The 13,764-nt window shown below is 42.7% G+C and overlaps 1 protein-coding gene across 2 annotated transcripts; it reads left to right on the top strand.

Annotated features, from left to right (window-relative positions):
- The first annotated feature begins 3,328 nt into the window (after positions 1-3,328).
- On the top strand, positions 3,329-10,081 carry zbtb42 (zinc finger and BTB domain containing 42). Of its 2 annotated transcripts, none has more exons than XM_059353845.1 (2): positions 3,329-3,446; positions 4,677-10,081. In XM_059353845.1, the coding sequence occupies exon 2, from the start codon at positions 4,691-4,693 to the stop codon at positions 6,284-6,286; it is 1,596 nt and encodes a 531-aa protein (XP_059209828.1). In that variant the 5' UTR covers positions 3,329-3,446; positions 4,677-4,690; the 3' UTR covers positions 6,287-10,081. The 2 variants fall into 2 exon arrangements, with proteins under 2 accessions (XP_059209828.1, XP_059209827.1); XM_059353844.1 differs by lacking the exon at positions 3,329-3,446 and adding an exon at positions 4,147-4,338.
- The last annotated feature ends 3,683 nt before the right edge of the window (positions 10,082-13,764 follow it).

Raw genomic sequence — 13,764 nt, 5'->3', positions numbered from 1 at the left:
GAGGGGATCCTATATTTTCTGCTGCTGATATTCAGTGGCCTCCTCCTCCTCCTCCTCCTCCTCCTCCTCCTCCATCTCCTCCTCCTCCTCCTCCTCCTCCTCCTCCTCCTCCATCTCCTCCTCCTCCTCCTCCTCCTCCTCCTCCTCCTCCTCCTCCTCCTCCCGACCCTGTTGTTCTGCAGGTTCAAAGCAACATCAAAGAGCCAAAAAGAAGTAATAATGTCTTTCCTGTCACAGACACATCTGATCTCTTTTTTTGTCCGCTTGCAGTACCTCTTCAGAGTCGAACAAACACAACAGAAGCTAATGGGCTGTTGAAGGAGAATAGATAACATGCAGCAGCAACAATTAGACACAGAAGGGCAGGGGGGCCAGGGAGGAAGTGGTGGGGGGTCTGACCAATACGGCATCTCCTGGCAACTGCGGTGCAATGTTGCTACAAAACATTATTTTCCAGGATGCATTACCCACCTGTTATGCAGCTTTGCATTCAGTCCCAAATATTCAGGATTTAAAGATTTAATGAGAGTTTGCGGCATCGTGTAATGGATTCAAGAAGGAAAACCTAAATAATTCTGTTTTTTTTATAGAGCTCCAAATCTTAATATATTTTACCCTTTTAGACACTTTACTGAAGTATATTTGACAAAGGTCATATATATATATATAATGCTACAATACAGTATAAAGAAAGTGTAAAAAATAACAAAATCACAAACCAAGAAGAAATATAAGGGCAAATATGCTCTTTTTATTCAAATGGTGTAAGGTTTGTTGTGATAGATCAATCTAAACTGTTGCTCATAGTCAGAATAAAATATTTTTTACGTCTTTCCATGCAATGATTATGACATTGTGAGTTATTCTTGACTGATAAAGTGTATATCTTCTCAAAACTTTATTAAATCAATCTCCTTCAAAGTCATTACAGATGCATTTAAATAGGAATAAACAGAGGATTGTGTCTGAAAAACAAAATTATTTAAACTTTATGGGCTACCATGCAGCTAAATATTGTTCAAACTCACCATTTTTTTCATTTCATATACTTTTTCAAACCCAAAGCTTTACACAGCTACCAAATATTTAGCAAAAATTTGTAGAAATGTGTGTAAAATTAACTTAAAGAACAAAGTGGTGAGTTTAAATATCTAGAGCTGCAATAGTCATATGATGACGTGATAAAATAACAATGGGAGAGCTGTATGTGAAGGGCTTTTTAAGGATGCATTGGAAGTATCCTCAGACACAACTCAAGCCCACCCCTCTGGTGAAACTTGGTCCAGCGGGGAGAGTGATGTGGTTGGACCGTGGCTGGATGGCTGGCTGGTTGGCCGGTCAGGCTACACTGGAATGCGGGGTCTTTTGTTTGTCTGAGAGAGGAGTGGGTCAGGGGGAGAATGCCATTGATGATTGCAGAGAGGAAGAATGAACCTCCAGGAAGTGTTCTCTCTCTCTCCCCGCTCCCCCACTCTCATTCTCTCTCTCTCTCTGTCTCTCTTTCTCTATCTTTCTCTGTGTGTGAGAACCTTCACTGTGCCGAGCCTCTCTCTCTGAGGCCACGGTCCCCAGGCACAACCGCTGCTTTGTCTTGTCCTGTGAACACACACCCCTCCTCTACTGGGCGCCTACGTTTGCCAGGGAAACACAGGGCCACTGCTCCTATTCTTATCCACATCGCTGCTCCTGCATGGATGCTGTGTGTGTGAATGGTAATTTGTCTTTTTTTTTCATCTGATGCTCCAGCATAAACATTTTTATTGCCTTTGTCAAAGAAGTTATTCATCATTTTATTTCCTGCACAGCACCAATTAAGAGAATTTTTATTTAGAGAGCATGACACTGTCTCGCTTATGATCATCTGGACATGACCAGAGTGCAGATATCCTCCTTCTGTAACAGTCACAGCCGGACTAAAAATGGAGTAAAGCAGTAAGTGGATAAGAATCTCGCTGGTGGCCCCTTCCGACCAGTGGCTGCCGCCTCTCGTCACATTATTCCCCTCTGTGTCAGAAGGCTGTGAGGAGCTGCAAATGGCCCTTTCAAAACACACGGCAGCTGGAACACAGGGCAAAGGTGACTGAAGCAGTTGGGGGAGCACAGGGAGGGACGGGGGGGGGGGGGGCAGCTGAGCAGCTGCAACCTCAAGCCCCTGTTTCTCCACTGTGCCACCATCTCTAGCTTTAACAATTACAGAACAGACACAGGAGACCGTGTGTGTGTATTTTATGTGACTGTTTTCCAAATGTAGTCCACATAAATCAGAAATATTCCTGTCTTCAGACAATTTAGGCAAAAAAGTCACAGCCAGGACCTGGTGTGGTCTGAGAAAACAAAGGCTCTGGGTGGTGTGGTGCCAGGGAATTCCACAACCCAAAGCAGGATTAGAGAGCCCTTAAAAAGTTCCCAATAGTCCACTGACCCTCCAAATGAACAAAGCGTGATTTATAATTCTTGCATGCCAATTCTTTCTGACACAAAGGTGTTTCTTTCATCCACAGCAAAAAAAAGACATGGGAATTTTTTTTGGGAAGCTTGCTAATCAAATTTACATTCAAACTTTTTAAAATCTTAATATTTTCAACAGGTCTGGATGAAAAGTGTAGAAAGAAACTGTAAAAACAGGCATTATTGTCAAACTTTGAACATTCAGACAATCCCTGAACTGATCATAGGTTCTGTTACAAAAAGTAACCAAAACGGAGCTTAAAATTGTGATATTTTTGTCAAAATCACTTTATTCTACATATCTCATTTAAAATGCCACCAAAAATAAAGCGTTTGGAATAACTAGATCCTGTTAAAAACATTAAATTCTGCTCCTCAGCGACACTGGGAAGCCATGATTGATTCTGCTGAGATGAACGGTCAAGTGACAAATATTCAGTGAAAATCTGTTTACACAGAGCAGAGAGGAGAGGACAGGAGAGGCGAGGTTGTGTATGTAGGATATGTATAGCATGTGGAGACACAATTTCTTCTTTCCAATAGTCAAGACACTTGTGGGTATCTGGAAAAATGCTGTATGTATAAAAATCTGGAAAATTCTACTATTTCTACAAGTGTATGTTATTTAAAAGCTCTCTGTTCGTCCATTCCTCCACTTTGCCATACTTCCGGCTCCATCACAGTAAAAGCCCTCCTCTGCTCGCGGGACAGGTGTTTTAATAAGACTGCCAGTTGATGTTCCCAGTGTACTCTGCTACTTGCTGCCGCTGTGTGAATTCACGGAGTAGTACAGAACTTATTGTGGCCGCGGGGATATCGCGAGAGTTGTGCCATTATCAACCTGCTTGACACACAGCAGCGGCTGAGTGCAGCCTGCCTTGCCAGGGTCGGACTGAAGCTCAAGAAACGACAAGGAGAAGCGAACATCTGGCCGCAACATCATGAAAGGACGTCGGGACTTCTAGGAGAGAACACGACGAACCGGGGCGGAGATAAATGTTAGTGCGGCGTTTTGTTGCTTTTTCGAAAACGGAGGAGGAAGCGAAAGTTAAAGAGTGTGTCCCCCTCTTCGTTGCTTCGTTCAGCGCAGTTGCTGTGAGTTCCTCTGCTGTTTAAAAGGCTCCTAGCAATGCGTTTCCCAACACGGACATGGAGCTCGGTTTACTGCGCCCTTGGCTTTCTCCTGTCTCCTCTTTTACACTTTTATTTATTCTCCTACTAAAAAAATAACGCGCTAAATCATACTTATGCACATTCTCCTCGGTAGCATCAAAGTTTAATATTTTTTGTTCACTTTTTTTGTCTTCTTATCTGCCATTTTCTGTTTTGAATTATCATCTTTAAACAAATATTGTGCGTGTGACGGGATGAGTGCGTAAAATGGCCACAAAGCGTTTTTATGCTTTGGTGATAAATTCCCCGATTAAAAAAAAAAGTTAAAAATCAGGTGTAGTCGTGTGACATTTATAAATCTACTCGTTCCTTCTTAAGTTGTGTGTGTACTTTGGACTGCGTAGCCCAGAGTTAACATATGGCATAAAGGGAAGCACAGCTGGAGGTAGCGTTTCCATTGCGGTGATGTCAGAGCAGCTGACTCCACAGCTTGCAGTGTAATTAGCAAACAGAGCACCAGTTTACTCACTCTGCACTGCTCTTATTTTTTCACGTTACACTGCTTCTTCCTTCCTCCCTCCGATGGACGAGTGCTATCAATCCGGCTCCTGGGTTCTGTAGATACCGCTGGGGTTTTTCATCTTGTGCGATCGGAAACGCGCCGGTGCGTCACTTTTCTTTTTTTGTGTGTGTGCAAATTTCGGAAGAAGACTAACTACAAACCGGAATACTTGGGGATAATTTGGAGCGTGGATCCGTTTACACCGTGACACATGGGTGGGTGAGCGCAGCGTAGCGTATCCTGCACCACTGGAAAGAATGTAGGATTTATGTTCTCAAGTTGGATAAAGTTGAGGATGTAGCCCTCTTTAGGTGGATTTAATATCTCTGAGTAAAGTTTTGTCATTGCTTATGCTTTTATGAACTTGTATTTTTAAGTATGGCAGGTTTATTGTCTTGTATGTTTGCTCACTTTTAGAATGACTTCGCTTTAGTTATTCCTGCTTTTTGGCTGCTCCGTGCCTGCTCTCTGATATGCGATAGCAGCACCGCTGTGCCCTCTAAATGGCTTCATTCCGTTTATCCAGTATCCTGTTTTTCCTGTTTTTCACCAGGTTATGAAGGAAGAATGGAGTTCCCAGACCATAGCCGCCAGTTGCTGCAGTGTCTGAGTCAGCAGCGTCACCAAGGTTTCCTCTGTGACTGCACTGTTCTTGTCGGGGAGGCTCGATTCAAAGCGCACAGAGCCGTGCTGGCCTCCTGCAGCATGTACTTCCATCTCTTCTACAGGGACCAGCTGGACAAAAGGGACGTTGTGCATCTCAACAGTGACATTGTGACAGCCCCGGCTTTCAGTCTGCTCCTTGAATTTATGTATGAGGGGAAGTTGGAATTCAGCTCCCTCCCGGTGGAGGATGTCCTGGCAGCAGCCAGTTACCTCCACATGTATGATATAGTGAAAGTGTGTAAAGGCAAGCTTAAAGATAAGGAGCTCTCCTCTCTGGATGAAAAGATGAGCGAGGGTTTGGGACTCAGCTGTCTGGACAGGGAAAATTCCTCAGAAGACGAGCTGCACAGTAAGCAGCTCATCCGGCGACAGCCCCAGACACAGTCTCAGGGGCTTCACAGGGCCCCCCCTGCACAAGAGTTTGACATGGACAACAGCGAAGTCAGGCTGGCTGTCACAGATTGTGATAGGTCTGCACGGAGCAGGCAGAAGGCAAACGGTCACTCTGGCAGGTCCCCGGACCTTGTAGGTGTCAATTATTTGTCAGCAGAGGCCGAGCCCTGCGTCCAAACAGCTGGAAAAACAAAAGCTGATGTCAGTAGTTCCACCGTATCGCTGTCCCAGAGGTCCCGGGCTTCAGATGACATGGACTGTGCACTGGATTTGTCTTTCAAGCCTCTGTCTAGCAGAGATCCCTTACACCCCTCCTATGTCTCGGGACAGCTGGCCCTCGACAGCCAGCAGCAGGGCACTGAGCCACTTGTTAAAGACGAACACGACTTGCTGTCAGAGCAGGAGGACAGTGAGCCGATGAGCCCTGAGAGCCAGCGCTTTGGGAATAGTGCCAGGAGCTCAGTGGTGACAGGGTTCGCTGCCCTCTTCCCAGGCAACAACGGCTCCACAGCCGCCCTGCTCTCCCAGGAGGAGGACCTGATGGACGAGGAGGGGGAGGCCTGCAGAGGGAGGGAGGGCGCCCCGGGCAGGGAGGTAGAGGAGAGGAGGGGAAGGCTGCTGGGGGACAGCGAGGAGGAGGAGGAGGACGACTTGGCCTCTTCAGACATCTCCACCTCCAGCGGGGTGCTCCTGCCCCCGGGGCAACAGGTGTGTGTGTGCCCCCTCTGCAGCAAAGTCTTCCCCAGCCCCCATGTGCTGCAACTGCACCTCAGCTCACACTTCCGCGAGAAGGATGGCGCCCGCTCCAAGCTGTCCCCCGATGGCTCGGTCCCCACCTGCATGCAGTGCAACAAGACCTTCTCCTGCATGTACACCCTTAAGCGCCACGAGCGCACACACTCTGGCGAGAAGCCATACACCTGCGGCCAGTGTGGCAAGAGCTTCCAGTACTCTCATAACTTGAGTCGGCATGCTGTAGTTCACACACGTGAGAAGCCTCACGCCTGTAAGTGGTGCGAAAGGCGCTTCACCCAGTCTGGGGACCTCTACCGCCACATCAGGAAGTTTCACTGTGGCCTTGTCAAGACTCTCGCCATTGGATAAAACACCTCTCACCAGTGCCATGACATCTTTGCATACAATGAATACTACTACTGAACACTTTCCCTGTTAGTACACACATGTTGTTGGAGATTATCTCTGGATTCTACCCCATGTGGCATTTCTCAAGTTAAAGATGTAGCAATGTTAAAAACTGGAGCGATTTTCTGTGTCACAGTCAACATCGCGATGGTTGAAGGTGTTTCAGATAAATATGGATGCTGTGAAATCTAAACTGGATCCGAGGTGGACGAAGGTGAACAAATCAGAAGATGCACTTGTTTGTTTCTATCTTGTCTGTTGAGTTACTTTGAGGAGTATATTTGCATCCAAATGGGTGATAGCTAATGCTAACATATGTTAATACAATCGTCAGTTTTATTTGTGCACATGGGAGATCAGAACCGTCCATAAGTAGCAATATATGATTTTTTTAACTCCTACATTATTATTATTATTATTATTATTATTATTATTATTATTATTATTTATTTTTTGGGGCGATTTCTTTAGTCCTTAACAAGTAAACTATCATAAGGCAGCAAAAGTAATGAAGTCTGACTACTGGAAGTATAACTATTTTCTTTTTTTTAATGAAAGTAGAGTTTTTGTTTGGTTGAAATGAAGATGTTGTTTATATTGAGAGGCAGGCAGACCATCATATCACCGTTCTTCTTTTGGGATGGCCTTCTAATTTTCTACTTTTAAAAAGAAGTTGTGTAATCAAGAGGAGGTGTGAAGAAATGCCTGTAAAACACTGGTGCCTACTTAAATCCCTAACACTTTAGATATATCACTTTGCCTTCTTGTGTTTTCTGGCCTTTTAAAAAAAAATCGGGATCACATACCAGGTGGTAACAAAGGTAATTGAGCCTGCTTAGTGAAATAATTTAATAGAATGTAATAAAAGCACCTAAATCAAGCTCTTATCAATTTAAAATTCATTGACTTGTTTGGGTTAGAAGCATAATAGTTGCCAGTAAATTACCTTGTTATTGCCTGGTATGGCATAAAGGGTACACTGACACGGTGTTGGGGTAAACCCTCAGCAGACGGAGAGGGAGGGAGACAGGTGGATACTTTGTGCCATTCAGCTCAATTTGACTTTTCTTTTTTTTCCAATTAACCGTCTCACATCATATCTTCTTACTGTATTTGTGTATGTTACTACTGATGAAGCCTTTAGTGATGCTGTCCTTTGACATTGAAAGAATGTCTTTTTTTGGGGGGGCGGATTTGTTCACACACATGCTATCTGGGGGCGTAGCACTAAAAGTTCATGATATCTGTCTAATCTGTCCTGAGAAGACTTGATCAGAATTTATTTATTAGTTTGACTTTGGTTCAGGGTTTAACTTGTAGGTGTACTTCTTATTTTCTATAAGCTTGAAAAAGACACCCGTCTTGCCTAGCGATCTTTGGTACTCATTAACTGTTTTTTAGGGGGGGAACTGTGTGTTCATTTTTCTCTGTGCAAATCGAGTTACTGTAATTGTATTTTAATATACCGTGTAGAAATCTCAAGATTTGTCACATGGAGAATAGAGAAGCACTTGTTTTTAGCATGCATATAGTTTCAACACTATTGTCTAGGCTGCTATTTCTTACTATAATGTATATTTAATGTAAATATATATTCTATTTATCAAACTGTTTTCGTTTTTCCGTGTTATGACACATGAGGTGTCTTATTAAGGCTGCAGTCTCTTAAAGTCTTCCTCCAGGGAGTTCGGTTCCTCGTCCATATTTAAGATTTGATTGGACTCACTACAAATCAGAACAGTTCACGCCGCTCTGGCTGCTGTTCTGCCACAGGAAACATTTTTCACAAGCACAGCCACACCGATACGGCACTGGCTACCTATAGAAACAAGACAATACAGGCATTGTCCCCCCTCCCGCCACCACCACCACCACCACCACCACCAAATCCCAGGTAGTTCTCAAGGGATCATTGTGTATCTCTGCTGGCTGTCGGGAGAAAAGGCAGCACAAGTCTCTCTTTGCACTTTTCTGTATTGAATGGAGCCACTGGAATGTGAGAAATGTATTTAGCAAAGGGAGACCAAGGACACTGTAAACAGGTGTATTGTTTGGAGGCATCAGAGCCCCCCCATCCCATCCCAGCATGCAGTAGATAAACGCTTCATTGTTCCTCCACATGGAGGAGATACCAGTGATTTGATTGCACATCCATCAAGAGAATATCAGAGTATGGTTTCCCCCAAGTGCTAGATTAAGTAAACGTATTGACTGAAAATAATATGTCTGGCAACTGTGACAACACAGGTCAAATGTAGGTGCTGACTACCTTTCCATTTCAGCACCCTAAGGGGTCTTTTTGTTGTTGGTTTTTTTATGTTAATAAGTCATCGAAACTTCTTTCAGGACACAAAAAAACCCACTTCACATGCAATGGTTTGTCAGCATCTCTAAGGTAGGAGCCCTTGAAGTGGAGTGAGAGTCAAATCATTTCTCCCAGAATTACACAAAATCTCTACAAGAAATGTGATTTGTCTCACCTGTTAAGTTGCACAAACACTCCTGCCGCTCTCGCATGCCCCGAGCGTTTAATCACTTTTGGTTAGAACAATATATTTCAGATACATAGCTAGTGTTAATAATGTATATTTCAATCAGAACACGCAGGAATGTAGATTTTTGTCACGGTTTCAGTTTTTCTTTTTGAAGGAACATTTCTTATGTGGTGCAAATGAAATTGCTTGATTCTCGAATGTACATGTGTACAGAGGTAGAAAAAACTAACGATATGTGAAGAAGTTTTCTCTTGTATTGTTTGCAGTCTTTATTTATACCTCCAGGATGATCACCAAATGTGCCTTGTAGACACACGGATAGGTGTTGCATCTGGAGAAGCCCTTTTTCTATATCGTACGTTCTATTTTTGCCCTCGACTGCAGCGGTAAAGTTCACATCACATCGACAGAAGCCCTCTGAAGTGATTCACAACTGTTGTTCCAACTGTTGTTTTTCTAACATGTAAAAAAAAAATCAAACAAACTAAAAGTCCATTTATTTTTTTGCTGCTTTGCGAGAGATTACGTTTGAAATTCATTTGACCATTTTTGTTCATGTGAATAAATCTGTTTTGGGATGTTGTTAAACTGAAAACAAGCATTTTTTTTGTGATTTTGGCTTTTTATAGCCATTACTACTGGGAACTTACAATCTGTTCCTTTAGTTAGTGTCACTGTTGAATGTGAAACACTGAGATTTTGATTGTTGACTTCTATGGAAACAGCGCTGCTCTTGATTGAGGGCTGTGTTTGCCTAACTCATGCTGTATTATAAAAAAAAAAAAAAAAAAGACATTACCGATACTGGAATTTTGTCCTCTGCAGGTTACAACTGTGAAATTGTGTATAATCATGAGAAATATTTATTGTTGCATTTGCTTCTTGTGCAACATTTGACTGTTTCAGTTTTAATTTGGTAAAAAAAACAAAAACAGTAAAAGCTTCTAAATGTCAAAAGAAAATCTTTTTAATAGAATTTGTAGAAGTGCCATTAGAATTTAATATAATTTTTTAATAAGAAAGGTATATTTTATAGTAATCAATTGCTTCAGTGTTAGTGGTGTAGAGATTAGAGGACAATCTTTATGCAGAATTGACATTGCTTAGATATTGAGGCAATTTACTTTTGATCTATAACTGTATGTGCATTTTCTTTGTTTGCGCTTTTGGAGTGTGCTTGTGTGCGTGTGCTGTGAAAATGTGACAATCTTGATTTAGGTATTTCTTAAGATTATGCATAGAATTAAACTGAACAACTTTCTTTCTTTGTGTGGATTTCATTTATTTACTAATATATTTCGTTGCACTCACACCTTAAGATCAAATTCAGACAAAATACTTTTACTTTTTTAAAAAAAAGTTCTTCAAGTTAAGCAAATTTTATGTTTTTAAGGTTAGGAATTTGCTTGAATGTGAGTGGACTCACTGAAAAATGCTTCTTTTCAACATAAATCTGGTGTTATCTACACAAACACATGGAATTCCAAAAATCTTTTAATATTTGAGATGAAACAATCCTCCACTCATTCATAGCTAGATAAATCACATATTGGTCCCTTACACTTAAATAATCATGATCGTAACCAGCGATTCCCGATAGAAAACTTTTACGTTTTTTAATTAAAAAATGATGCAATCTTACATTATTTTTGGACCATTATTGTTACCACATCTGTGTACAAAAGACACCCAAAAACCTTAAACAAAAGTTGCTAAAGAAGTCCACTGTGGACCAACTACAACCATTAGACCTGGGAAAAGTCACAATTCAGTCATTCATTCAGCTTAGGTGGTGCTGAAAAAGGTTTAAAAGCCTTATAATTATTGTAGAAAACCCCTGAAAACATATGATCAAAGTTCATATAAACAGCTGGTCGAATACAGTTTTAATAAACAATTACTTTGGGTATAAATTAATTCTGTAAATTATAATAATTAATATTTTGCAATTGCATTTTTAATTAACAATTTAGATGCTATGAAAGTCTGGAAATGTTTGGTCCTAAGTGCTTGAATTCTATCAAACTATAAGTGAAATATTTGACTCTTTAAAAAAAAAAAAACCCCAGTAACAATAAGAGTGAGCTCTGAATTTAATTAGAACATTTTTAAAGTAGACTCAGATTCACCAACAACAAGAGAACATTGTAGAAGAGCCCTCGTCTGACACGCAGCAGCAACAATCAGCCAGATAGTGTGTGTGTGGGCAGCACTGCAATGTGTACAGAGACAACAGAAAGTGATAATACTGCCGGTCTTACAGGCCCCATCCCTCTGAAACCATAAACTCAGCTCAAGGACGGAGCAATTTCAAGATCCCATTGTTCCTGACCTGTTGCCAATACTCTCCAAAAGAGATAAACCCCTCGGAGAACAAAGCCTGTTAACTTTGTTCTATAATTATTAGCTATATATGCCACACACACACGCATGCACGCACGCGCGCGCACACACATCTATTTACAAGAAAACAAACCTACCAAATATGTGTCTACTTCATGCCAATTCACTGGACACTTTGAATGGCAAGAACTTTTAATTATTTCCCTGCTGCACCATGAAAGAAATCCAGCTGCTCTGCTACGTGATCCCAATGGGGATGTGCTCGGGTTCCCACCGCCCTCCCCCCAATCCTAGCTCACCCGTTCTGGGAATATAGAAAAGGGCCACATCTAACTGCCCCTGCCCCCCATCTATCCTACCTCCACCCCCACAGCCCCCAAAACCACGGCCCCAAACCTCGGCCTCATCCCACCACTCTATTGTGTGCGTGGGCAGCAGCTCAGCCAGGCTATTGTCTGGCCCAGCTCCCCAGCACGTACTTTATGCACAAACAGACGACAGAGCGGCGCTAGCCAGGCAGCTCCGACATAAAGAAAACAATGTCCTCCCAAGATCATTCATAAACACCCTGAAGAGCCTCAGCCAGCTCACAGTAAATAAGGGCCCTCTACAGTGCTGAGGCCACCTCTCGCACTGTAAACATCCACAGCAGCAGGCCTCAGAACGCTCGCTGGCAGCAACATCTCACATCTGCCTAACGGGATCCAGGGCTTAGGCTGCCTGGTGTGTGTTTGTGCTTTTCTTATGGACCCAAACCTTCACATGGAAAGTCGGGGCCATGTGATAGGGCTTAGCTGCAGGGTGACGAGCTGGGATATGTGCAGTGTAACTCGATGGTGTAATAAAACATTCCTCTCCGAAGGCTCAAAGCCGAGCTCATTTGGCTGTGTGTGTGTGTGTGTGTGTGTGTGTGTGTTTAGAGGTACTTGAGAGAAGTTGAGAGGAAAGTTGTAAGTGTCCACCACCTCAACAAGGCCAGCGGTGGGAGCCCTTGACCTCTGAAGGGACGGACTGCCAGGGACAGCTGGTGTGGCCTGTGTTTATTTATTTATTTCTTAACAAAAGACAGGTGGTCACACTTGAAAAGGGCACACAAACACAGTCACACATGCACTTGTGTACAGACAACGCACGCACGCACACACACACACACACACACATATGCATGGGTAGTTTTCTTCTCCTCCCTCCCTATGAACACAGATGCATATGGTTATCATCCACTTAATTTTGGAGGAGCAGTTCTTTTGACTTTCAAAAAAATCACAAGAATAAAGAATAATAATAATTCCCAATTAGTCTGGTGCAAGAAATCTTACCAAGGGACCATTATAGTCAACATTTAAGTCAGTGAAGCTACAATCTCAACCTTATATACCACACATCAGTTGCTGCAAGTGCATAAATACATATCAACTAGTGCCCTCACACTGGGTTTGCCTTTTTTGGAGTGGCTCGCCCTGACAGTGCCAAGACAGTGTGTCCTTGGTCCACTGTACAGCTGTCACTTACTCACACTCGTTGACGCATATTTATAGCAGCAGCATCACTGGGCTTGACGCTCGCCGCACTCAGACCACAGCTGGTCCCCACAAGAATGGGTGAAAGACAAAGCCACGTGCTCCCGCTGGCCGACTGCAGTGGGTCCTGTCTGCAGCGCCGTGGGTGACTGTGTGGCCCCCTTCTCCTCGCAGACACCCAGACATTGGTGAGGGGGAGCGCACTGTGACCTTTTTATTTTAAAGGAATGCTTGAATATCATGGATGAGGATGAGCTGAAAACCTTGACAGCTGCTGTTTGAAGGTACATAAACACATCATTATGGAGTTAACAGAGAGCAGGGAGTGGAGAGGAGCATTAGCATCCTTCCTTCTAATAAGTCAACGACAGACAGGCGAGTCGAGCCGAAACCACATCTGTGTGGTCTTTATCTGGAGCTCAAGTGTTTCCTTTATTCTTTGTAGATGCATTACATTATCCTTCTTGTGGATACAACAGGAGGCACAGATATAATGATGGATCAAAGGAAATTGAATGAAACAACTGGATAATTTAGTGACTTTCTAATGTTCAACATAAGACTTCAGATACTACAGGGTCGCTTTGACTCATTATTCCAAAAGATAAACTTTTCCAGACACAAAAAACATACTCAGCCCGTGGCTTATAGGTTAGAGAATTGGTCTTTTAACCAGGGGGTTGCAGGTTAGAATCCCAGGACTGACAGGTTGAGGTGCCCTTGAGCAAAGCACCTAACCCAACACTGCTCTTAGCATGGTGTGTGTTCATGTGTGGACCTAACAAGGGAACATATTTTCTCCCAGATAATATTTGTTTTTGACCTATCAAAAATAGGTTTCTAATCACCAGTATACAGTATAGAATACATACATATGTATAGAGCTGGGATGATGTACTAGTCAAACTAATACTGAACGTGTTTCACATAGTGACCCATGTGAAACCAAAAGTCAACACTGACTTCTTTTAAATCATGTATGTTGACTTACATAACATATCTGACTAACTTATGTGCAAGACTGACTCCTTAGGTATTGAAAGACAAGTTATTTTTCTATACTCGATAATATTGAAGCAAT

The sequence above is a fragment of the Centropristis striata genome, chromosome 16 (assembly GCF_030273125.1).
Source record: "Centropristis striata isolate RG_2023a ecotype Rhode Island chromosome 16, C.striata_1.0, whole genome shotgun sequence".
Lineage (NCBI taxonomy): Eukaryota > Metazoa > Chordata > Actinopteri > Perciformes > Serranidae > Centropristis > Centropristis striata.
This window is presented reverse-complemented; position numbering and strand designations above follow the sequence as displayed.